The 25636-nt window shown below is 36.9% G+C and overlaps 1 protein-coding gene across 2 annotated transcripts in view; it reads left to right on the forward strand.

The window, feature by feature from the left end:
* LMLN (leishmanolysin like peptidase) overlaps positions 1-25008 on the forward strand; it is a 78036-nt gene extending 53028 nt beyond the window's left edge. The window contains exons 12-17 of one of the 2 annotated variants that reach the window (XM_037131965.2): positions 4443-4553; positions 8207-8339; positions 9754-9913; positions 11524-11654; positions 16088-16298; positions 21373-25008. In XM_037131965.2, coding sequence (XP_036987860.2) covers positions 4443-4553; positions 8207-8339; positions 9754-9913; positions 11524-11654; positions 16088-16298; positions 21373-21473 — 847 coding nt within the window. In that variant the 3' untranslated portion in view covers positions 21474-25008. Of the gene's footprint in view, positions 1-4442; positions 4554-8206; positions 8340-9753; positions 9914-11523; positions 11655-16087; positions 16299-21372 lie in introns of those variants that run through there. The other variant, XM_053672931.1, reaches the window with a different exon arrangement.
* The last annotated feature ends 628 nt before the right edge of the window (positions 25009-25636 follow it).

Raw genomic sequence — 25636 nt, forward strand, 5'->3', positions numbered from 1 at the left:
CCCCTTTATTCCCCTCCACACTGTACCCTATCTCCCACCAGAATTCCACCACCTGAGTTTATGTCCATGGGCTGTACATATTAGATCTTTGGTTTCTCCATTTCCCATATTATTCTTAACCTCCCCCTGTCTATTTTGTACCCACCATTTATGCTTCTTATTCCCTGTACCTTTTACCCATTCTTCCCCCTCCTCTTCCGTGCTGATAACCTTCCATGTGCTCTCCATTTCTGTGATTCCATTCCTGTTCTAGTTGTTTGCTTAGTTTCTTTTTGTTTTTGTTTTTAGGTTCAGTTGATGATAGTTATGAGTTTGTTGTCATTTTACTGTTCATAGTTTTGATCTTCTTTTTCTTAAATAAGTCCCTTTAACATTTCATAGATTAAGGGCTTGGTGATGATGAACTCCTTTAACTTGACCTTATCTGGGACTCACTTTATCTCCCCTTCCATTCTAAATGATAGCTTTGCTGGACAGCGTGATCTTGGATGTAGGTCCTTGCCTTTCATGAGTTGGAATACTTCTTTCCAGCCCCTTCTTGCCTGCAAGGTGTCTTTTGAAAATCAGCTGATAGTCTTTTTGGAACTTCTTTGTAGGTAACTGTCTCCTTTTCTCTTGCTGCTTTTAAGATTCTCTCCTTATCTTTCATCTTGGGTAATGTAATTATGATATGCCTTGGTGTGTGATTCCTTGGGTCCAACTTCTTTGGGACTCTCTGAGCTTTCTGGACTTTCTGGAATTCTATTTCCTTTGCCAGATTAGGGAAGTTCTCTTTTATTGTTTTTTTGGAAGAAGCTTTCAATTTCTTGCTATTCCTTTTCTCCTTCTGGCACCTCTATGCTTCAGATGTTGGAAGGTTTAAAGTTGTCCCACAGGTTTCTAAGCTTCTCATTTTTTTTTGAAATCTTGTTTCTTCATTCTGTTCTGGTTAAATGTTTATTTGTTCCTTCTGGTCCAGAACGTTGATTTGATTCCTGCTTTTTTGCCCTTCATTGTTTGTTCCTTGTACATGTTCTTTTTATTTGACTTTTCATAGTCTTCACTTTTTCCTCTATTTTTTGACCATACTGGACCAGTTCTGTGAGCATCCTGATTACCAGTGTTTTGAACTCTGCATCTGATAGGTTGGCTATCTCTTCATCACTTAGTTCTATTTTTGGAACTTTGATCTGTTCTTTCATTTGGGCCATATTTTTTTTGGCTCAGTGTGCCTGTTATGCAGTAAGGGGCAGAGCCTTAGGTATTTGCTAGGGAAGGGCAACCCACTTTGCTATGTTGTGGTGCTGTATGTAGGGGAGGGGTCCAAGAAGGAACAATGCTGCTTGCTCAGCTCTCGGCGGGCTTTCACTCACTTCTCCCACTACCCACAAGCAAATTGGGCCCTTTTGGTGGTGATTCCCAGCAGGGGGTTGGGTTTGTGTACTTTCTAGGACCCTGTGGGTCTCTCCAATGAACCTGTGAAGCTGGGAGTATCTCCTGCCACTGCAACTGCCACAGGGTTTTTTCAGTCAGAGGTTTTGAGGCTTCCTTTCCCCATGCTGGAACTCTGAGTTTCCCAATCTGTCTCACTCCCCTGTTGTCTCACCTTATTGAGTGTCCTCTCTACCCCAGGCTGCCCATCTCCACCCCTTCTAGCAGTCTGGGTGAATGTTTCTTTAACTGCTTTGTTGTCAGACTTCCATACAGTTTGATTTTCTGGAAGTTCTGGTTATTTTTTTGTTTTTAAATTTGTTGTCTTTCTTTTGGTTGTGCGAAGAGGCATTATGCCTCCATCTTGGCCAGAAGTCCTCCCTTTGTTTTCTGAGACCCCTCCCACACAGAGCCAGCGGATAGACACCATATCTGAGTCTTCATCAAAGTGGCCAACATTGTTTGACCCGCCCTAGTGATTTCCTGAGACAAAACCCCACTCAGGTGCAGGCCCACCCAAGTCATTTCCAGTAGCTTTTCCATACAGATGGCCTCTTTTGCCTCATGCTTTGGACCTTCCTAAAATCTCTCCAACAAGCAGCATCTGGACTCTGTATACCCCAAACCTCTTGCTAAGTAGCCCTAATCTCAGCAGTCATGGCATCTGGCCTTGGTTCACAGATTGGCCTCTTCCGAGCACCTCTAAACCCAGTGTAAGTATCAGCTGTCTGTAAATTGCTCTATAGCTCTGGCCAGATGGCCCCAGGCAGGGCACATAGTGGCTGACCTCACACCTCATGGGAGGCCGCAGAGTCAGTGCACCTGGTGGACAGCTTCACAGCTCACCAGACCACAACCCTACCACCTTTATGAGCAACATACTCAAGGGGAAATCTCAATGAATGCCAAAGCTCCACTGCGGCAAGTCCTGCTTTATGGAGTCAACTCCTTCACAGCAGCTCCACTGCTGCAGTTGCAGCAAGTCCTCACAGCTGATTGGCCAGGGAGTGGACCTGGAGTTCCTGGCTCAGAAAACTGGGGAGCTTGCATTACTGGACCAAGGCCACTCTGCCAAATCCAGGAGACATAGCAGTTCTACCTAATACGTAGAAATAAACATCAGGAAACAGCCAAAATGCAGAGACAAATGAAAGAACAGGAGAAACTTCCAGGAAAGAAACAGAATGAAATGGAGGCAAGCAAACTATTAGGTACAGAGTATAAACAGCGGGTGTAAGGATGTTGAAGTAACTTAGTAAAAACTTAAGGAACTCAGTGAGAAATTCATCAGCGTGAAAAAGTACATAGAAACTTTAAAAGAGAACCAGTCAGAAATGAAGGAAGCACTAACCAAAAAGAAGAATAATTTATAGGAAATCAACAGTAGAGTAAATAAAGCTGAAAATCAAATCAGTGATTTGGAATATAAGGAAGCAAAAACCACCCAATCGGAACAGCAAAAGTAATCTAAAAAATGAAGATAAATGTAAGGGGCCTGTGGAACAACTTCAAGCATACCAACATTTGCGTCATGGGGATGCTGAAAGAAGAAGAGAGAGAGCAAGAAATTGAAAACCTATTTGGGGAAATAATGACAGAAACCTTCCCTAATCTGGTGAATGAAATAGACATACAAGTTCAGGAAGTACAGATAGTCCCAACCAAGATGAAAGCAAGGAGGCCCACACCAAGACCACATAATTAAAATGTCAAAGTTAAAGACAAAGAGGGAATCTTAAAGGCAGCAAGAGAAAAGCAGTTATGTACCAGGGAGCTCCCATAAGACTGTCAGCTGATTTCTCACCAAACTTTGCTGGCCAAAGGAGTGGCAAAAATATTTAAAATGATGAAAAGCAAGGACCTACAACCAAGATTTCTCTACTCGGCGAAGCTATTATTTAGAATTGAATACAAAGACATAAAGAGCTTCCCAGACAAGAAAAAGCTAAATGAACTTTTGGTCATTCTCGCCAAACCAGTATTACATGAAATGTTAAAGGGTCTTTTCTAAGAAGGAAAAAAAAGATTTTAAATTATGAACATTAAAATGGCAATAAATACATGTCTATCAACAATTGAATCTAAAACAAACAAACAAGCAGACAGGAACAGAATAATAGATACAGAGAACATTTTGAAGGTTGCCAGATGGGAGGGATGTAGAGGGAGTGGGTAAAAACGGTGAAGGGATTAAGAAATTCAAATTGGTTATTACAGAATAGTCTTGAGATGTAAAGTACAGCATAGGGAATATAGTCAATAATATTCTAATAACTGTAAGGTGTCAGATGGGTAAGATTTATCAGCAATGATCACCTAGTAAGTTATATAATGTCTAATTACTGGGGTATATGTCCCAAACTAATATTATATTGTATGTCAACTATAATTGATAAATAAAACATAATTTAAAGAAGAAAAACTAATAAAAGTAAGAAGTAAGCTTGTGGTTAAATTTGCCAGGAAACTGAATCAATTAGTTTTTTTCTGAAATGAGAACATTTAAAAAGTGTTACACATTTTATTCATTTGTCTTATAACAGTGTGTTGTTTAATCACAAGTAGGACCTGTATTGATAAAACAGCACAAATTCAAGGCCAGAGGAGCAAGGAGCTAGGGTCAGCTGAATCAGATTAGGTCAAGGCTAGCCAGCTAATAATTCCACTGTTTATTTCTCAATTTACTCTGTTCTTTTTTTTCTCTCATTCTATTTTGTGTCTTTGTGCCTTATTCCCTTTGTCTCCCACCTTAACCAGTTTCTGCTCTGTGACTTACGTTATTTTTGGAGATTACAATGGAAACATGTTTTTTCCAACTGTGAATAACCTCACCGTAAGACCCAAGTTTCCCAGTCCCTGCTCCAGTAATCCTGTGCAGCAAGGGCTTTCTCAGTAACACTTGTCTGTGGCAATGGTCACCAAAGTCCTGTTTGAGATCCTGGTTTTCTCACTGTTGAGATCTGTCATGGGTATGCTGGAACTCCTTTTAATTGATGATAATAAAAAGTGCTTCATTTGAATTATTTCCACAGCTGGTATAAAGCTAATTACAGCATGGCTGAGAAGTTAGACTGGGGCCGAGGAATGGGCTGTGACTTTGTCAGGAAGAGCTGTAAATTCTGGATTGATCAGCAGAGAAAAGAGTAAGAATATGTTTCCTCAGATTGTTTGATAACAGAATTTATTTGATTTTGTTCATTATCTGGAGCCTACAGTGTCACTGTTTTCTAAATATGGTCTGAACAGTTCATATTCTATGGTGCTTGGTGATACAGTAGCAGTCTTGTTTTAAATCAGATACTTAAAGAATCTACAGTGTACGAGCCAGAACTATAAAACATTTTGGTTTAGCTTATAATTCATAAATACATAAAACATTTCTGTTCAGCTTATAATTCATAAAAATATATTTTTTGAAATATGATTTTTAAAAACTAACATTTTTGTTCTTCTGATAAGTAAAAAGTTTGAGATAAGTCACTTGGCTAGGGTAATATAGCTGATGAAGGACAGAGCTGGGACTTGAACTTCTTTCTCCAAGTTTAGTACTTTGCCCATTAAATCACAGGTACTTCTTTTGCTGTAGATGTTATTCTTATTTCTTACCTAGGTTAGGTCTCAGAGCAGTTTATATTACTCACAGTTACTACTAAGAAGTCTGGCACCTTAGTTATAACCCCGTGGTAAGAAGAGTAGCTAATATGCAGTAGCAGAAAGCACTTGCAGCTACTTTGGAGCCAGCTATGTAACTCCAGCACTACAACCTGATCTGCTGGTATAGCAGGTCAGTTTTCCCAAATTTTGCTGCACGTTAGAATCATCTAGAGAAATTTTATTTAATCCTCACCTGAGGATATATTTGTTCGTTTTAGAGAGAGAGGAAGGGGGTAGGTAGAGAGAGAAACATCTCTTGGTTGCCCCGACCAAGGATTGCACCCGCAACCCAGCTATGTACCCTGACTGGGAATGGAACCCACAACCTTTTGGTGTACAGGACGTCCGATGTTCAAGCCAACTGAGCCACCTGGCTAGGGCTTATCTAGATAGACTTTTTAAGTCTCCCTGCCCATGTTGCTACCTATACCAGTTAAGTCATAATGTGTGGAGGTGGGAACCAGGCATTACTTATTTTTTAAAGAGATTGCCAGGTGATTTCAATGTACAGCAAAATTTGGGACCCACTGTTCCCGTGTGTTAAAGAAAGTGTGTAGCTAACTTTGCAGCTGCAAGAGTTTAGAGAGATTATTTTTTCTTTTAATAGTTGCAAGTCTGTTGCCCTTTGGGTTCAAATTATAGGATTACCTAAAACCAAAACAGAAGGAAATTTCCTCTTCTCCATTTTTCAGAACTGAAACTGTTGGTCCCCTGGATTCTCTCCTATCCTTTGAACCATAAGCTAGAGATTAGCAAACTTATTTTTATAAAGAGCCAGATATTTTACTTTAATAAATATTTTAAATAAAAGTAATATAAATATTTTAGGCTTTGAGAATCATTCAGTTTGTGGTCACAACTCTCAGCATTGCTTTTGTACATCAAGAGCAGCCATGGACAAAATGAATGGACATGGCCATGTTCCAGTAGTACTTTATTTACAAAAACAGGTTGTGGGCAAGGGTCGCAGACAAAAAGTTGAATTTTGCTAACCCCTGCCATAAAATTCAAATGTCCTACGTGTAAAGTATCGATGTCCACAGGCATTTACAGGACAGAAGCCAACTTCTGGCACCACTGTCCAAGTCTAGATATATCCCTAAGTCATCACAGAAATTTTAGCATGACCCTTCTTTGCTTAAGTTCAGCTGCAGCACCTCTTCTTTTCCATTGTTGGGTGACTGGTGTGAAAAGGGTACGGCTGAGCACAGTCAGAGCCACATTTATTTGAATTACTTGAATCTATGTACACACAAAATAAGGTTCTAACTAAAATGATACATTACCCAACTCCTCTGCCTAGTTTCTTTGACATGAATATCAGCTTGAGAGCAGCACTGTTCAGGTGCCACTAGCCACAATTGACTATATAAATGTTTATTTAAATTAATTAAAGTTAAGTAAAATTTAAAGTTCTGCTCTACAGTTGCACTAGTCACATTTCAGTATTAGTAGCCACTGATCATATAGTATCTATAATGTATGTGTGGACAGCACAGATACATTACAGAAAATTCTACCGGGCAGTGCTACTGTGGAATGTAGCCCGTGAATCTGGCACAACTCTAACTTTGGGGTTTTTTAAATCATTATCCTTTAACATCCTTATTATTTTTTATTTATTTAGCCATAACTCATTTTTTAATTAAAGTAAATATTATGTACTGTTTTATTTTAGAGAAAAAGGAAATTCATTTCATGGTATCAAGAAAGTGCCTTAATAAGAACTACTAGTCATATTCATTAGAAACTTTATTATAGAAAGTTATAAAATTGCCTTATATGAAGATTTTATAAAAATGGTATACATGGTGAAATTACATTTATTGAGTAAGCTATATGTACTAGGCACTGAGAGCCTTATAGTTGAAGCTCAGGAAAGTTAACACCAGAGAAGCCAGTACGTGAAACTAAACCTGTGTAATGATACCTTTGCTTTCCTATTATACTGTGCTCCTTCAAGTTTACCAAAGACTGGTCAGTATTTTATACATGTTATCTCAAGAAGCTGTAATTCCCTAGAGATTTTTGGGGGCTACACTCTAATAAGTTAAATGAGGCAAGTATCAATCTTCCTTCAAATAAATCTGACCTGTACTTTTTTCCTTAATAAGAATATGAGAAGCGCGGGCTACAAACCAAAGGGTTGCCAGTTTGATTCCCAGTCAGTGTACATGCCTGGGTTGTGGGCCAGGTCCCCAGTGGGAGCCACGTGAGAGGCAACCACACATTGATGTTTCTTTCTCCTTCTCTCTCCTTTCCCCTCTCTCTAAAAAAATAAATAAATAAAATATTTTTTTAAAAAGAATATGAGAGAAGAGGAAAATTATCAGGGATTTTGTTATAATTTGGCAGACAAGTCTTAATGGGATTTATATTGTTTAGGAATACTATAATTTCATTTATAACATTACTATTATGGCATTAATATATTTGTATTACAATTATCAATAGCTGACTAATCAGAGTTTTAGGTTTGTTTGAAGGCTATTTTGATCAGTGCAACAGATTCTGATGCCTTTGGAGAATTACAAGACCCTTTTTTCTAAATTGTACCTCCAAGATTAGATTTAACAGAGCTAATAGAACAAGTTGTAACAATTAAGATATTCACATAACCTTCATTTTGCACAGAAGAACAAGATTGTATTACGAATGTGTTTAATTTAACAAATTATCAAACATTCTTTGAACTAGATCGTGGCACAGAAAATATTTCACTCTTTGTAACTGCAGGACAAAGGAGACAACGTGTCCATTTGTTTCTGAGACTCCATTTGTTAATTATAAGGATTTGTATTTTACAGCAGAATCTGGATTTTCAGTATTTGTCATCAAAAATGAAAATCAGGTCTTTAAATCTCCATTTTACTGACAAACATGGAGAAAGAGATAAATAGGATTTTATTTAATAGCAGTGAAATAATGTTATAACACATCTTGCGTTAATCTTTCACAACTACGTTGTGTTCCTTTTATCCTTTGAAAAACAAGTTTTTCAACTTGTTTTAGCAATTGGTTTTAAGTTATTAAAAACATATTGAAATTATAATGGAAAAGATAAGCTTATAATGGGAAAGAATAGACTTGTAATATTTTCTTGACAGTTTTATACTGTTGTGCTGCTCATCCTTGTATGCAGGAGGCAGACATTGAGCCCGTACTGTGACACCCTCAGAAGCAATCCATTGCAGTTAACTTGCAGACAGGACCAGAGAGCAGTTGCAGTATGTAATTTGCAGAAGTTTCCAAAACCTTTGCCTCAAGAGTACCAGGTAAGCACTTATTTGAGGCACAATTTGGGGAACCAGCTTTTTAAAAATAAGTTTCCATTTTGACTTAGAAGAGTAAATTCTCATAAGTTTTTCAGTTTATAAGGCTTCATTTGTTTTCTATAAGTCAGACAAAACTGAGGAATTCTTCCATTTCTTTTAACCATTGTGCTGATTGATAGTAATTAATATCTGGCAATGCTTTATAGAAATAGTTAAGAGATACTTAGAATATTTATTTTGATCTAAATATTTTTATTTTTTTGATTGAAATATTTTAAACTGTATTTCTTTCTTTCTAATTGTTTCCAAAGTCTTCATCTTTAATTTCCTCTAATTTACACAGAAAACAAAGTTCTTTAAAGAAAATAACAGAGGTACTCTAAGCCAATTAATTAAAGGCTTGGAAGTTATACTTTAGAATTCACTCAAGAAATCTAAAAGGTGAAGGAAATGGTCCCATACGTTCAGTCAGAATCTCTGATTTGACCTTTTAAGTTGTTTTTAAATTGTTGACACTATTATAGATGTCCTTCCTTTTCCCTCCTCTGCCCTTGACTGCCCAGCCCCTGTCCCCAACCGCCACCCCAGCCTTCACCACATTGTTTGCCCATGTCCATGGGCTATACATATATGCATATATGTTCTTTGGCTAATCTCTTCTGGGTCTTACCACCACCCTCCCCTGTAACATTGCCAGTGTGTTCCATGTATCTCAGTTTTTGTTGCCATGTCTATCTCTAAAAAGCCTTAGCTCTGCCTGTTGTTTTTGAAGGATACTTTAGTCAGACATTGTATTCATGAAGCTGATTTAAAATTATTGCAGCTAAATTTTGAGCTTCCTACATATGTTTATGACCTTTCTTTGAATGTTTCAGACACCATATGATGCCAACTATATTTCTAGACATAGTACTGTAATTCAGTGAGTTGGTGCAAAGTGTGAAGTCTTTAAGATTTATCTGGTACCTTGTTCCTTTGGTGTTGAAAGTATTGTATGTGATGTCTTTCAATTTTCTCAGTTTTAGTTCTTCAAGTTTGTCAGAACAATATATAAATTAAGTCTCCTAAAATTACTTCCAGTAAATTTTATTTAAAATCTTAATTCTATACTTGTTTTACGTTTTGTCAACTCTTAAAAGCCTTCCAATTTATCCTGTAAAAACACTAGTCAAATTTGTCATCTAATAAAAAAACTTAGACTAGTTTACTTTGCTTATTTCTAAAACTACAATAACTTTAACACCCCTGAGGTAGTATATTACTATCTTTGTGTTGTACTATATATGAAGAAAATTACATTAATATCTTTTTTGTGTTATTCAGCATTAGAGGGTTGCTGTAAATTGCCTGTGGACTTTGTTTTGATTATACAAAATGTTTCTTTCTCTCCTCTCTTCCTAATAATTTTTTGTAGTACTTTGATGCACTCAATGGAATACCCGCAGAAGATTTGCCTTATTATGGTGGTTCAGTAGAAATTGCTGACTACTGCCCTTTCAGTCAGGAATTCAGTTGGCATCTAAGTGGTGAATATCAGCGCAGCTCAGACTGTAGAATATTGGAAAATCAACCAGGTTAGTATTCTAGAGAAATGAAATGCTATAAACATATTACAGTTGTATATCAGCAATGTGCAATAGTGGTTAAGAGCATAAACCCTGGAGTTAGAGTGTCTGTCTTGTGGTTCCATCTATTGTAAATAACCCAGCTTCTCTGTGCCTCAGTTTCATCCTCTGTACACAGGGGATAATAATACCTATCTAATAGAGTTGTAGTAAGAATTAAATGAATTAATGTAATAGGAGCTTAGAACCATGACACATAGAAAGGATTGCTAGCTATTAGATTCCAATATATATACATACACTGCTTTTTAGTAATACCTTTCATCTGCATGACACTTTTCATTTGCTAAGCACTTTCATTTTTATATTTCTTTTTTTGTTTTAATACTCACCTGAGGACATTTTTCATTTGCTTTTTTGGAGAGAGAGGAACATCGATGCTGGAGAAGCATTGATTGGCTGCCTTTGCTTACATCCAGACCAGCGATCTGATCTGGGGCTGGGATTGTACTTGTCTGGACATGGCCTGGTCCGGATGGGGGATGATGCGCAGCCCAGGCATGTACCCCAGCTGAGATCGAAGCTGCAACCTTTTGGTTAAGGAAGGATGCTCCAACCACTGCACCATACCTGCCAGGACTTATATTTCATTTTGTTCTTCTAAAAACCTGATGAGAGACATAGAGAAGATACTGAATTTCACAGATGAATGAAAAGACACTAGAGGATACAGTTAATTAGTGTTAGTGCAAGATTCTCCAATGGAGAGCTCTTTTTAGTTAATCACATTAAGTATCCTATTTTTTCCCCTCCTGAGGAATGTGCATTTTATATAATTTAGAAATAACATTCTTCAGATATCAGAATAATATTGTTATCCATGGGTAGTAAGATGTTGCCATATTATTTATTCTTTTTTAATACATATAAATTAACAGAATGTCAGGTTACCAACAGAATAAACAATATGGCAATTGGATATTCAGCAGTAATAGAGCTCATAGTATCCACCTTTGTATATAAAACGTCTTCACATCTGACATGTTACCAAACAGCAATAAGTAGTTTTTCTTTCAGTGGTCATCAAAATTTTTAACTTTGTCCTTCCTCCTCTCCTTTCTTATTCCATACCTCATTACAGATTAAGTCATTTAGATTTTAAATTTCCATAAAATTTTATTCTTAAACCTGGCAGATTTAACTGGATGGCATAAGTTGAAAATACAAAAGAAATTTCTCAAAAGTTACACCCCCAAAAAGCTTTCATTGTTGTCTTCATTCTATTCTGGGTCATTTAGGAGGTGACTCCTATTTAGGCGACTAGTGAACGACTAGTGAACGTGACTCTTACTGCCATTTCCTCTATATATCTTACTTAAAATACTTTAGGCTGAGTTTTATCACTTGTTTCTGGTGTAATAATTTTCTCCCACTAGTTCCTGTATTGAGAACGCAATATGAGTTTGGAGCCTTCTTTCTCTTGATTTTCTGTAACTGAAAATTTCCATTAAACATGTTTGTTTTTAAAACAACCTTAAATCATAAAAATGGAATACTTCAATTTTTTGTTTTTTGAGCCAACAATCAATTTTTAAGAAAACTTTTCTGGTTTGCTTCAGACCTTTTTAAAAACTATGGTGCTGAAAAGTATGGACCTCATTCAGTCTGTCTAATTCAGAAATCAGCCTTTGTCATGGAAAAGTGTGAAAGGAAGCTGAGTTACCCGGACTGGGGGAGTGGGTGTTATCAGGTAAATTACATGATTGTTAATAACTATACCAAATATTGTATAGTTTTATCTGGTTATTTGGTTTTTATATTTTAAACTACATTTTATCTTTTTATAGTTAATTTACTGATTAATAAATACTTTAACTTAGGTTTATTTATGTCAAAATTAGTTTGGACATTTGTGTTTTGTGAAAAATACTCTTTTTTTTAGGGAAATTGCCTTTCTCTATTTGTTTAAATACGTATATGTTTGATATATCAGTAAGTTTTACAATAATTTTACTTCTGGGCATATATCCTAAGGAAGTAATGGAAAATATATAATTTTGTTCTTGAATACATATTACTTTAAATGGAAAAAATTTACAATTTTATTTCATGAGCCCTGAGGAAAGTGTGGCTCTAAGAATTCATAAATCAACTACTCATTAATAATAGAGTTTTTTTCTTTGAAAGTAGAAATCCAAAGGGGGCAAATTACTATTTTCTTAATTATCTTATTTGCATGTCTGGTATTAAGTGAGTGTATCACCTTATTAAAAACTTACTGAAACACAGGCATTCTGTAACTCAGGAGGATTCAATTTAATTAATATTATGTATCATACTAATGGATATGAAGGAAGAGAGTGTGCTTCTGAGAAGTGAAAAATAAGAATTTGTTGTACCATTTCATCTGCAAAAGCTAAATGGACTTCTGTAGCTGGGAATTTAAATATGATTTTTAAAGTTACTTAAAAAGTTAAAATATTTGGAGTAACAGCTTTGTTGATATATATTTTATACATCATACTATTCATATAATATTATTTTTGAAATCTTATAAAAGATGATTAAAAGTGAACACTTTTTAGCTGTAATCTGACAACTATAATCTAGCAACCATTTTCTGATAAATTTCATTAAAGATTTATATATTGATTAAAACATAGTTTTGACATATTGTAATTGTAATACATAATTTTGTTTTACTTCCTTCACTTAGTACTTTTTTAAAAATATTTTATTCACTTATCTTTAGAGGGGAAGGGAAGGAGAGAGAGAAATATCAGTGTATGGTTGCCTCTCATGTGTCCCCTCCTGGGAACTGGCCTGCAACCCAGGCATGTGCCCTGACTGGGAATCAAGCCGCGATCCTTTGGTTCACAGGCCTGCGCTCAATCCACTGAGCTACACCAGCCAGGGCTACATAACTTTTTTCTAAATTTATTTATTTATCTTAAGGAAGGAAAGGAGAGAGGGAGAGAAACATCAATGTATGGTTGCCTTTTATGCACCCCCCTCAACCACCCGCCGAGCAGCCAGGGCTTAGTACTTTTTATGCAGAGCAAAACACCCCTTTCACATTTTTCCAATAATAATATTAACTATTCTTTATCACTTTAGAACATTGCATCATAATTTCGAAAGTCACTTTCTTGTTATATATTGAGTTTTCACTCTGTAGAAATGCTTTTATAAATATAATTACATATTTTACCTTTTTCAAAATTTATTTTTAGAAATAAATTTCTATAAGTGAGAATATTAGGTTAAAGGCATAAAGCTAGAACAGTGGCAGCTATAATACGAAGATGACCTTTTCAGGCTATTTTAACGTGTAATCAATACTACCACTACCCCAAAGGGATTATGCAGATTTGAAACACCAGCCATAAAGATCGAATGTACTATTTGACTTCCCTGTACCTAGTATTGTCAATTAACTTTGCTAATTTAATACTAGCCACTGTTTATGAGGGGGAAGGATGTGTGATTTAAACAATTCACATAGAGGTTAACATTGTATTTTTTGTTTTCCTTATTTTGACAGAAATTGCAAGAATGGTATAAAAATTATTTTTAAGATTATTTATTTATTTGTTTTTAGACAGAGGGGAAGGGAGAGAGAAAGGGAGAGAAACATCAGTGTGTGGTTGTCTTTTGCATGCCCTTTACTGGGGACTTGGCCTGCAACCCAGGCATGTGCCGTGACTGGGAACTGAACCAGCGACCCTGTGGTTTGCAGTCCAGCACTTAGTCCAGCACTGAGCTACACTGGCCAGGCCAAAAAAAAGTTTTTTGAGTCATTGAAGTATAAATTGCTGATATGCTGCCCTTTTAGCCCCAAATACAGGGTCTGGCAGAAGTAATGCTTGCTTGAGTGTGGTTGGTAGGGTAATAATGTGGGTGTAATAATTTACAGTTTTAATTTGAACATTTCACCTAAAATGTCATACAGTGTGCTTGAGTGTGAAATTGTTATGTTACAGAATTACATACTTATGATTTTGTAATAAATGATTTTGTAATAAGGGGCATTATTTGTGTGAGACCCTGTATATTAATATATATTTCTTTTTTTAAGATTTTATTTATTTATTTTTAGAGAGAGGGAGGGAGAAAAAAAGGGAGAGAAATATCAATGTGGAAGAGACACATCCATCAGTTGCCTCCCACAGGCCCCCAGCCACACACTCTGCCCACAACCCAGGCATGTGCCCCAATAATCTTTTGGTTTGTGGGACAATGCCCAACCCACTGAGCCAAACTGGTTAGGACTTAACGTGTATTTCGTGTAAACAAGGATGTCTTCATACACAACCACAATACTATAAAAAATACTAGGAAATTAACATTGATACATAGAATTCTTCTACCCCATTCAAGTTTTGCCAGTGGTCCCAGTAATGTCCTTGTAGCAGTAGGACCTGGACCAGTGTCACGCATTGCGTAGTTGTTTTTCTGTCTCTGTTTTTCAGTCTGCAACAGTTCTTCAGTCATTTCTTGACTTTCATAACCTTGACATATTTAAAGATTACAAACCATTTCTTCTCTAGGAGAAAAGATATCTGATATTTTATTAAATTCAGGTCATGTATTTTGGTCAGCAATGTCACAGAAGTGATGCTCGTGTTCTGGTGGTACATTCTTTTGATTTGTCCCTTTGTTGGTGATATAAATGTGTTGGTATACCAGGCTTTTCCATTGACAAGTTTTTGTTTCTGTTTTAATTAATTACCTTTGTAGTTAATAAGTATTGGGGGTAATATCATTACTGTCGTTATTTATTTTGATACTGAAGTTGCTCTAGCTTTGGCCAGGGGGAGCCCCTATAATTTGAATCCTGTGTTTTTTGACTTGTCCCCATCTTTCTTTTAATATTTCCTAGCTCTCTGGCCAAGATATTCTAGAACCATCTTTACTTTCTTTGCCCCTGTCTAGAATCAACCATTTCTCCAAGGAACTCTAGTTTATTTCAGTGGAGTGTGGTATTTCGAAATTAAGGTATTTAGAAATTTAGAAATTAAGGTGCTAGATGTACTTTTCATTGCTACTGAAATATAGCTACTCTCCAGGCCCTTTTCAGAAACAGGAAATATATGCATAATGTAATTTTATATATACTACTCATACATGTGTAAATATATCACCATGATTTTGCACCAATATCTTTGATTCCAGTGTAACACCAAAGGGTTCATTTTAGTTTTCTCCTTTTCTATATTTGTAACTCCTTTCTCTGACAGTGAGAAATTGTCACTCTGGCTTTCATTGTCCTCAGTATGTTACTTATTTGATCTGTCCATATCTTCTTCACCTTCTCGCATCCCCACATCGTTGCCCGCCCCTCCCACAAGACTCTACGCAACCCACCAGGTCACAGTCCCTCTCCCTCCCTGTGATCCAAATCCTGTGCACAACTTAAAGAAAAAAATGTGTATCTCTCCCTTGTTTCCTCAGTTAAAGCTGCTAGAGGGCAGGCATTGTTTTGTGAACTTCTTTTGTATCCTTTTACTAAACACAATAATCACTTCTCACTTAAAAGATGATTGCCTTGCAGTATAGCCATGGTGATGCTCATTAGGTTTGAGACATTGAATCACAGGCTATGGAAGAGGTTACTCTTTGTTGTTTATTTTCTTAAAAGCATATTATAACTTAAATTTCCAAATGATTATTATATTTAAACTTAATTGATGATAGAATTATTTCAAAAATGACCCCATTGTTGAAATACATTTTTGGAATTCCTCTTTTGAAATTGCCTTTAGAAATGGTTTAGTAGCGATCTGAGAAATTCACTTTTAGTACTTCACATCACAGCTCTGTTAACCTAGTGTTAACCAGTTTAGTCAACTACCTTTATCAGATTCAGTTCTGGGAAACTATATCCACTTATAAAGTAAAAATTTGCTATCACCAAACCTGTGTTTTCAGAAGCATGCATTTGCTTTGAAGACAGTTCCAGGAAAGAAGTTTTAAAATATTTAAAGTGAAGTAGCATAATTGAAATTAACATGAAGTTCTTTTAAAAAACAACTTCGAAAAACAAACATTTGTTTTAAAATGTTTATATCCCAAATTGTGTTTTATGGCCAGTATTTTTAGTAGAATCTAATTTTTTTTTCTGCAAATGAAGAAGAAGGTCAGTATACTTACTGATGTGATCTTTTTAAATTCTGTTTGAAGGTTTCTTGTTCTCCACAAGGACTAAAGGTTTGGGTCCAGAACACTTCATATTTGTGTAGTCGTGCCGGGCAGGTCCTCTTTGTTAGTACTCAGATGAACGGCTGGATTCACGACGGAAACCTGCTCTGCCCTGCATGCTGGGACTTCTGTGAGCTCTGTCCTCCAGAAACAGACCCTCCAGCTGCTAATGTGACCCGCGCTCTGCCCCTGGGTAAGTCGTCTCTGGCCGGTGTAAAGAGAGAGACTCTTCTTATAAGATGTTGAACCTTCCCTTCAAGGAAGCTTTAAAACAGGTTGAGCGTCTTCTCTTTTAATTTTAGTTTTATGGGAAAATCTTCCCCCTGCTGAATTTTTAAAAAATTTCCTAACTGGAGCAGTATTTGTTAATGATGTTATTTCAAAAATGACTCCATTGTTGAAATATAGTTTTGGAACTCCTCTTTTGAAATTGCCTTTAGGAATAGTTTGATAGCCATCTAAGAAAATCAGTTTTAGTACCTATGTTAACCTTAGTACCTAGGTTAACACCTATGTTAAACTAGTGTTAACCTGCTTAGTCAACTACCTTTACCAATCTCAGTTCTTCACAGTAGATTCCCTCTCACTCACAGCACATCAATTTCAGTGCACACATTACATCCCGGCCACTGGCCTGTTTCAGCACAGAGGAGCCTGTTCCCCCAGCACTGTATGTTCAGAGGGCCCTACAGCCTCCTAGATCCAGCTTGATGCTCTTCAGAGTTCATCGCTCTGAATTCGTTGTGGAGGACCTATACTCCTGCACAAGGACACAGGTGCACAGGAGCCACTGCTCCTTTAGTAAAAGCTCTCTGAGGTCATGTAGAGCTAGCCTGTTCCTGGACTATGGAAATATTTCAGGTTGTAATGATGTGAAGCCTAGATAAGCTTTACTTCTTCCATCAGTTCAATGCCAGAGAGAATGCTTTGTGCCAGATAGGTTCAGTGGAATGAAAAACAAATTTCCAAAGTCAAAATACTGAGTTCTCAGTTTTACACCCTCTCCATGTTAAACCTCTCTCTCTCTTTTTTTTTTAATGAATACCACAGAATTCTTTAATTAGACTGCTGTTCCAACATTCAGTAGCCAAAACCACATTGCCATGACAACCCCCTGTGTTCTTTTCTCTCTCCATCTTGATTCCTTATACCTACTGATCCTCAGGCCACCTTTTACTCCCTCCTGACAGTCACTGTTGTGATGCATGCCTCACCCAGCCAGTTTCTTCTCAATGTTTCCAATCAGTCCAGCCCACATCCCCAATCCCAAAGCAGCACTGACAGCTTTGATGTACTATATGTGACCCTGGATGGCAATCTCAGGCTTGCTATGTTAACTCTTCTGTGCAGTATTCCAGTGAATCAGCTGAGTTTTCTGCAGTTATAACAGTAATGACACAATTAATTGTTTGAAATAATGTGACATTTCGGGTCCCTTTGATGTGGTGTATATAGTATATGTAGTGTTAAGTACTCTGGTTAACTCTTGCTTTCATGTGAAGTAAGTAGGATAACTTAATTTTATTGTTACTGTTAAATTGCTTTGGCTAAAATTAGCATGCTGCTACTCCACAAGTAAGTTGTTCTGATGGAATTTCCATCCTCAAGCCTAATCTCAAGAGTTAACTATAAGAAACTGTCAACATCATATTATTGTCCAAGAGATGGGTAAGGATTAAGCCACTAGCAGTTAGAGCAGAAATTAAGAGAGCGTTACTCCAGCTGGTTCAGGGATAAAAATTTTAGGAGTATAGTAAAAGAATGTGCAGGAATGTGGAGAAGGCCAAACCAGGGCAAGGGGCTAGGAAATTATTAGTTCCTGCCCTTGGAACACAATAAAGATAAATGAATCTGGGAAAGGAGGTGGGAAGTAGAACTGCACACCACCCCGGCCCGTCCACCTCCACCAACCTGCACCTTAGACTCGACTTCTGCTTATCCTGCTCCCTCTTTTTCAGTCACCCTGCTGAAGTTACTGTGCTATGGTGTGATTTCTCTTTTCCCTGTTAATTAGTTCTGTAAGGAAGCATGCTCAAAAAAGCATTGTAATCTATAAATATTACCACAGTTTTGAAAAATATATAAAATATTACAAGAACAGATGTACGTAGGCATTGCTTTTTAAACATTACAAGTCTCACTGTTGAAATTCTAAAAACCCTGACTCCCCATGTTTGTTAATGTGGGGACAGAGCACACACTGGGCCCTTACTGAACCATGTGCAGACTTTACATGCTCTTTTCTTTTTGTAAATAGTTTTTTTCTCTTTAATACAGTCTTTTTGACTCACAAAACTTGTAAAAGTAAGTTTGACTCTTTAAATGTACTTATATGAGAAATAGTAATAATTAAAGTAACCTATGATGAAACTTATTAAATGATCATCCTAATCCGTTATTTTTGGTTAAAATTTTCTTTTTTAATTATTACCGTTTTTCATCCTTAGTGTATTTTTTCCATTACCATTTAGTTCCCTTCTAATCTGTTTTGTGAATTAAATTTTTTTTAGGGTTTTTTTTTTTTTGGTATGCTTTTAAAACACTAAAACTGCTAATATTCTAGAGGAAGCGTAAAAAAGATTCCTTTCCCCAGATTCTTCTGATTTTTGTTACTATTGGTCTCAGGTTCACATAGCCTTTTCTTGCATTTATCATTTCTTTGCAATATAAAACTCTCATCTTTCTTCCTTTTCTCCGATCATCAGTTCTAAATGCTAGAGTGCAATTAGATAGTTGTTCTGTTTTGCCTAAGATAATGAATATGAAAGATTTATTTCTAAATTCTTTCTGGTCACTTTAGATAGTAGGGGTTATTTTTGTGTCCATTCATTGAATGCTAGCCAAGTGCTTTATGTCTGTATCATTGCATTTGATCATTACAGAACCTAATGAGGTAGGAATTATCATTTTACACACAAGAAAACTAAGTATAAAGATATTAAGTAATGTGTGTACTGTCATGGCTAATAAATAGCGAAATTCAGATCAAAACCCAAATCTGATCACCTCTAATTCATTTTGAAATACCCTCTTTGAATCTTTTCTTTTTAAAATACTGTCACAGAAAGGTCAGCATTTTTGAAGGATAACAAATGTTCCAGAGCTGCCATTAATGTTTTAATAGCTTATGAAATTTTAGTGCCAACAGTAGATAAACAACAGCTAGTCCTCCTCTATTTCCTTTGAGGCTAAACTGAGAATCAGGAGATAAAAGATATGCCTGTGTTGTTAGACTCCAGGTTCCATTCCCTGTTCCAGCCAAGACCACTGTACCTGATGCTCTAGGCCAGAACTTTATCCAGTAGAACATTCTGGAGTGATGGAAGTGTCCTGTCATCTGCATTGCCCAGTACAGTAGTCATTAGCCACATGTGACTGTTGAATGTGTGAAATGTGGCTAGTGTGACTGAGGAACTAAATATTTTATTTCATTTTACTTAATTTAAATTTAAGTAGCACATACAGCTAGTGGTTGTTGTATTACACAGTGCAGTGCTAGGTCAGAGTTTCTCAAACTTTTGCATGCATCAAAATCATGTTAAAACGCAGGCTGCTAAGCTGCTCCTCCAGTTTCTGATTTAGAAGACATGGGTCAGAGCCTGAGAATTTTGCATTTTTAACAAGTTTCCAGGTGATGCTGATGTTCAGTGTGATCCAGGGACCACACTTTAAGAAGGACTATTCTTGGCTATGTTGGATTTTTCTAAAATTTAACGATTACCAGCTGATTCCATTGGGAAAGAATAGAAGTTCCTTCATGGTTTACCTGAATTACATGCAGTGAAATCATTTTTTAAAATACTTATACCACACTCTATAGTGCTCAGAAGAACAGGCTGCAGTACCTTGATGTTATCATTCTATACATTCTGTAGCTGAAGACCAGTCCTATTTTCCTTACCTTTTAAGCAAGTCAGACTCGAAGTTTTGTTGGTTCTTTATTGGTCAAAGTATTAGAAAGCACAGCTCACCCTAAGATAAAGTCAGGTTGACCTGGACTCTTGGCTGCTATAAAAACGTTTTCCATTCTGAGAATTGTTTTGGAAAATAGGTTTAGCTGTGAGAGAGCTCATGGCTAGGTTAAAATATACTAGTGCCCAGAGCCCTTAGAATCTTTTACTATTTCCAGATTAAGCCTGGATGTGGATAGATGGGTAGTTATTTAGAGCTCAGGGATTATATGCCTTGGTTCGTCTGGGATAGTCCGTGTGCCTTTTGTCCTGGTATAACTGATAATAGCATTTCCCTGTGTTAAAATTATCAAAGAGAACAATCTAGTTTATCTAAGCAGATTTTATTTCACACTTCATGAAGGGGGCAGTCTTCACTCTTGAGAATCCAGAAAACTGCAAAATAAGGGAAAAGGGCTGCAAGCAGGAAACAAGGAAGAAACACTTGGCTTAGGTTGATTGGCCAGGGTTGTGTATCTGACCTTATTTTGAAAGATAAAGGAACAAGGAAGTAAGTATAGAACCCTGAGTTGTCTTGTTGGTTGGTAATTGGCTGACATATTCTGTTTCTGGTCAAGCACATGGATTTTATCTAAATTTCAGTTTGCTGGTGTGGCACCATCTTGGAACTAACAGTTTATTTCAACACTTGTCTCAAAATGATTTGGGATGGTAAATTTTGATTACCATCAAAAAAGGGACAAGGAGGAACAGAAGAGAGTTCTGCTTCCCATGTCAGAATAGCCAAGATACTAATTTATTTTCCTGTGTAGCATCTTTTTTCTAATCCTCACCCAAGGACATGTTCTTACTGATTTTAGAGAGAGAGAAGGAAGGGTGGGGGATAGAGAGAGAGAGACATTGATGTGAGAGAGAAGTATCAATCAGTTGCCTCCTATATGTGCCCCCACCTGGGATTGAATCCACAACCTAGGTATGTGCTCTGATGGGGAATCCAACCCATGACCTTTTGGTGTAGGGATGACGCTCCAACCAACTGAGCCATCCCCCCAGGGCCCTGTGTAGCATCTTTAGTTTTGCTGGGATACTAGCCAAAGACACTTATTCCTTTTCTTGGGTGCTATTTTTTAACCTTGATAAGGTGGGTACATCTTTTCTTTCAGCATAAACATTTTGTTCTTTTTCCAAAAATGACTTTACATATCTGGGCTTTAGGAAGTCATTGATTCTGTTCTCCAAGGTGGTCCATCCTTGTTCACCTTTTAATAATCATCTGTATTCACCTGTCACTATTTAATTGATATGATGTATTCCCAAAATGTCTATAGAAAGTCAATTTTTTGTTTTCAACCCTAGATCTCTGTTCCCGTTCCTCTAGCCTGGTGGTCACCTTCTGGCTTCTGCTAGGCAATCTATTTCCTCTGCTGGCTGGATTCCTTCTGTGTGTGTGGCACTAGGAATGGAAAAGAGAATTCTCAAGGCATTCCTTTGTGTCGTGTTCCTCTGAACAAAGCACAAAATCTGGGCAAGTGTCAGCCTATGCAGATGGGAGAAGTGGCATTCCTGACTTTGGCTTGAGGTGTTGACCACAATCAGACTTGAAGCGGAGCTTTACAGCACTCACTCTCCATCAGCATCCCAACAGCCTCGGCGGGAGAAGCGGAAGGAATTCCAAGTCATCAAGTCTCTTATTTTTCAGGATACATAACCTTCCTGAAATTTTCTTTTGAAAATGGGATATTGGTGAAATTTTCAGAGTATATACCTCAGCATTCTCATTAACCTAAAATGATGAGAAAGTTCATCAATACTGCAATAATTTAAAGAATAGCAAGATTATAAGTTGTTGATCCTGTCTCCAGAGGTATAAATTGTCCTTTGACTTAGAGAAAATAATTCAATTGAGGTTTCTACATCACTGTTACACCTGTTTTGAAATAACGGCTATATCTGGTACACTTAAATCATTATTTTCATTGTTCTAAAATTCTTTTTTGAATTATGTTTTACTAAATCTTATGATTTAGCCGTACTTGCCTTTTTAAAACTAGCTATGTGGTTCAGTTCACTACTGAATCATTATGTATTGGTAGCCCTCTTCCAGCTGTATCTCTTACTCATTGATCTTCATAGCTCAGTTTCCTGTGGTCTTCTCCATTTGTCTAAATAATGACTTGAAAAGCTGTAGAAGCAGAGAAAGAAAAGTAATGTGCCCTGTAGAAGACATTGAAGACATGCAAACAGAAGAAAACATAAATATACTTTTCAGATAATAGTTATGACAACTATAATTCTACAGAAATAGAAAAGAAATTCTGGTATAGACAAATATGCATTTGTCTTCACATGGGCTTAGGAATTGTTTCAGAAGAACTTCTGTCTGAAAATTATTTTATATGTAAGAAGAAAAATAAGTCAAAACAAGATCGTCTGCATCGTTTACCAATAGCAAAGTGTGGGTTTGATGCACAGCCTATCCAGTAGCGTCCCCTTTCCCATATAACACGTGGCTTAATTCTCAGAAGTTGAAAGATAGCGTTTGCTTTCAAAGGAGGTGATGTCCTCGTGACCTCCTGCTTTTGACACTTCTGTTACCGTGTAGATTCTGGTCCACAGAAGCACTTCTGCTCTGGATCTCACCAACCCCACTTTACTAATTAAATTCTTTAATGATGAATGATGCCCAGTTTTTCTCTAAAGGTGGTAAGTCCTGTAGCATCATAAACACATCCCTTAGACAAGCATTCATTCATTCATTCATTCATTCATTGGTTAGCCCTTTAATTCATCAGATAGTTATCGAGCACTCTATATATGAAATTGTGCAAACAAGCAAGTAGCATAATTACTAAGGAGTACTTCCAGCTGACTGGCACTGGGGTCAAACAGCAACCCCAGTATAAAGGAAAGTTGCCTGTTTTAATGCATATATTTTAACTATGTATTTAAGCATGCAGTTTTGAATTTAAGGTATTTATCATTGTGAAAAGCTGAGGGTCTGTAGCATATCCACCTTCAGCTAAAGAGAGGCTAAGGGTCGAAGGTGTTGGGTCAGTGCTCTATTCCCTGCCCGTGTCATGTGTACCTTAAATTGAGCAAGGTCTGAGAAGAGTATAGAGTATATTTTTAAAGAAAATTATAGAAATCTAGACTTGTATGCCTATTGTAATTATGAATCATCCTGCAAAGTTGTATAAAGAATTTCACCAAAAGTACTGTGGATTAAGGATACATTTGAGATTTACAATGATAGGTTTGATTATATTTTTGACTGTTGTGCAGTAATGCCATTTAGGTAGTATTGTTTCTGAGCATGGTGCTTTTTATACTTGAAATATATTTTTACTTTATTTTTTATTGATACAATTATATTTGCACTAATGACTTTCTGGAGAAAATATTATAGATGACATTTTTTCTATATATATTTATTAAGCTTGGAATCTGGAAGCCCAGTGTTTTCTCTGCACAAATATGAAACTTGATAAAATATATGTTAACAAATCTTGAATTTCTGAGGGTAACTAAATGTGCTGCTGTCTTCCTTTGTCTTCAAGTCTTAAAAGTGATTGCTTATCACTGATTTTCATAGTTTACTCAGTGAAGACTTGTAAGAAATTATAAGAGGCACATTTTAGTCACTTAGATTAGGACATTATTCTAAAAAAGGCTTAAAATCTGAGATTTCAATGCAGAAATAGTGGGCTAGAGTTCAGTTTTGAATTGAAGAATTAAAAATGGCATAACTGTTAGTATTCTGTGGCAGGTTATGCCCTTCATGTTAGCAAAACCAGTTCACTGAGAAAGAGACTGGGCAGGCTGCAGCTGTGGGAGAAGGGAGGTGGGCAGGGGAGGGCAGTGGGGAGTAGCTGGTTTGGGAATAGGAGGTTAGAGTCCCTTTCTGACTCAGAAGTGTCAAGTGCTTATAAAAACTGACTACCTCAGTTTTCAGTTCAGACTTAGGTTTATTTTGATAGTGTTAAGGTCCCAATTGTATCAAGTGACTTTGTCTCTCAGGTTTTCAAGAACAGAATTTACCGGAAGGAAGCAAAAGCCATGTCAGTAGACTTGAGCTGACAGCTTTAAAGAAACTGGCAAGCAGTTAGGAGGTTCCCATGTAAATCCCTCCAATATTCTCCTGAAAAATGTCCTTGTCCTTTACTTATTTCTTAAGGATAGTTATTTTTGTTAAGACCAAATAGACACTCTAAAAATGTTATAAATTATGCTTAAAATTAGTTTCAGTCTAATAAGTTGGCTTAAGATTTTATCAATACTTGAATATGAAACATAAATTAAGTTTAAATAGTTTTAGGAAGATATATAAATAAGTGTACTAGAATATTCTATAAAATTGAGTATCGATATTCTCTTTAATATTAGAAGACTCACTGATTGAAACCATCTGTAAAATGACCAGATGCTTTGTCAGAATCTTTCCAGCTCTAGTGTTCTATGACTGTACTCATCCAGAATTGCCAGGTCACTGCTGGCTCCGGTCCACCTCTTCTTGGAGTGTGCTGGCTTCCATGTCACGGTCATCACAGTGTCGTGTGCTTCATGCCTTAGCAGTGCCCATGTCCTTGGGAGCTGAATGGAGAGAGAGGAGCCTGGCTCTCAGGGCCTTTGAGCAGTCATGGCAGGTGGAGGCAGACTTCAGTCACAGCCCCACGGGCCTGTTTTATAATGGGCCCCAGCCATTCGTGCCGGGTCCTTACCGCCCAGGGGACTCACATTTTAATAAAGTCTGTGCTGCTCATTCTGAAGAAAGAACTTACCTGAAGGATGACTGTGTGTGTGTGTGTGTGTGTGTGTGTGTGTGTGTGTGTGTGTGTGTGTGAGAGAGAGAGAGAGAGAGAGAGATACATTTAGTGAGGGTTGGATAGAGTGGTTAATTATTGTCTTTTATGTTTACATTTTTAATAGTAAAATAGAAGATTTAAAAACTAATCTATTTATGGTATTGAACATTAAGTGTAATATATTCCTTGGGAAAACACAACTTTAATAAAACTGAAAACTAACCTGTATCTTGTCTTTACTTAAAACTGTCAATGTTTAAAAACGTGGATGAGGAACACAAACAGCCATGCATTCTCTTTGAGGAAGATGAGGTGTTTGTTACAAAGCATAATTCAGTTTTTATTTTAACTGGAGGAAAATTGTTGTACTTAAAGAATGAAGATAGATGTTATATAAAACTGCAGAGTAGCCTTCCTCAAATAGTTAAGCAGAAGGGAGAGCTGACTAAAACAATTTAGGGCAGCCACCGCTGGCTGAAGATTATTCCAGTCCCTTTAGTTCTGTGCTGTGGATCAGGAGTTACACTGCATGACCACCCTGGTGCATTCAAGTTCCACACTCCATGTGGCGGCAGCAAGTAGATTGTGTCTGTAGTCTTAAAGGGTGACTCTTCCTCAGAACCTGAAAGTAGTTTGAGAGTATGTACCTGGGACCTGACTTCACCTGACTAACAGCCATTCTGCACTGCAGCATGGAGCTGAGCACCTTGTGAAACGGACCGAACGTAGCCTGTGTAACCAGACCGCTGAGCTGAAATCTTTGTGGGAAATTTTAATAATAATGTTTAGATTTTTTTTTAGGTTTAAATATTTCACGA

The sequence above is a fragment of the Artibeus jamaicensis genome, unplaced genomic scaffold (assembly GCF_021234435.1).
Source record: "Artibeus jamaicensis isolate MK-2021 breed Jamaican fruit bat unplaced genomic scaffold, CSHL_Jam_final contig_793, whole genome shotgun sequence".
Classification (NCBI taxonomy): domain Eukaryota; kingdom Metazoa; phylum Chordata; class Mammalia; order Chiroptera; family Phyllostomidae; genus Artibeus; species Artibeus jamaicensis.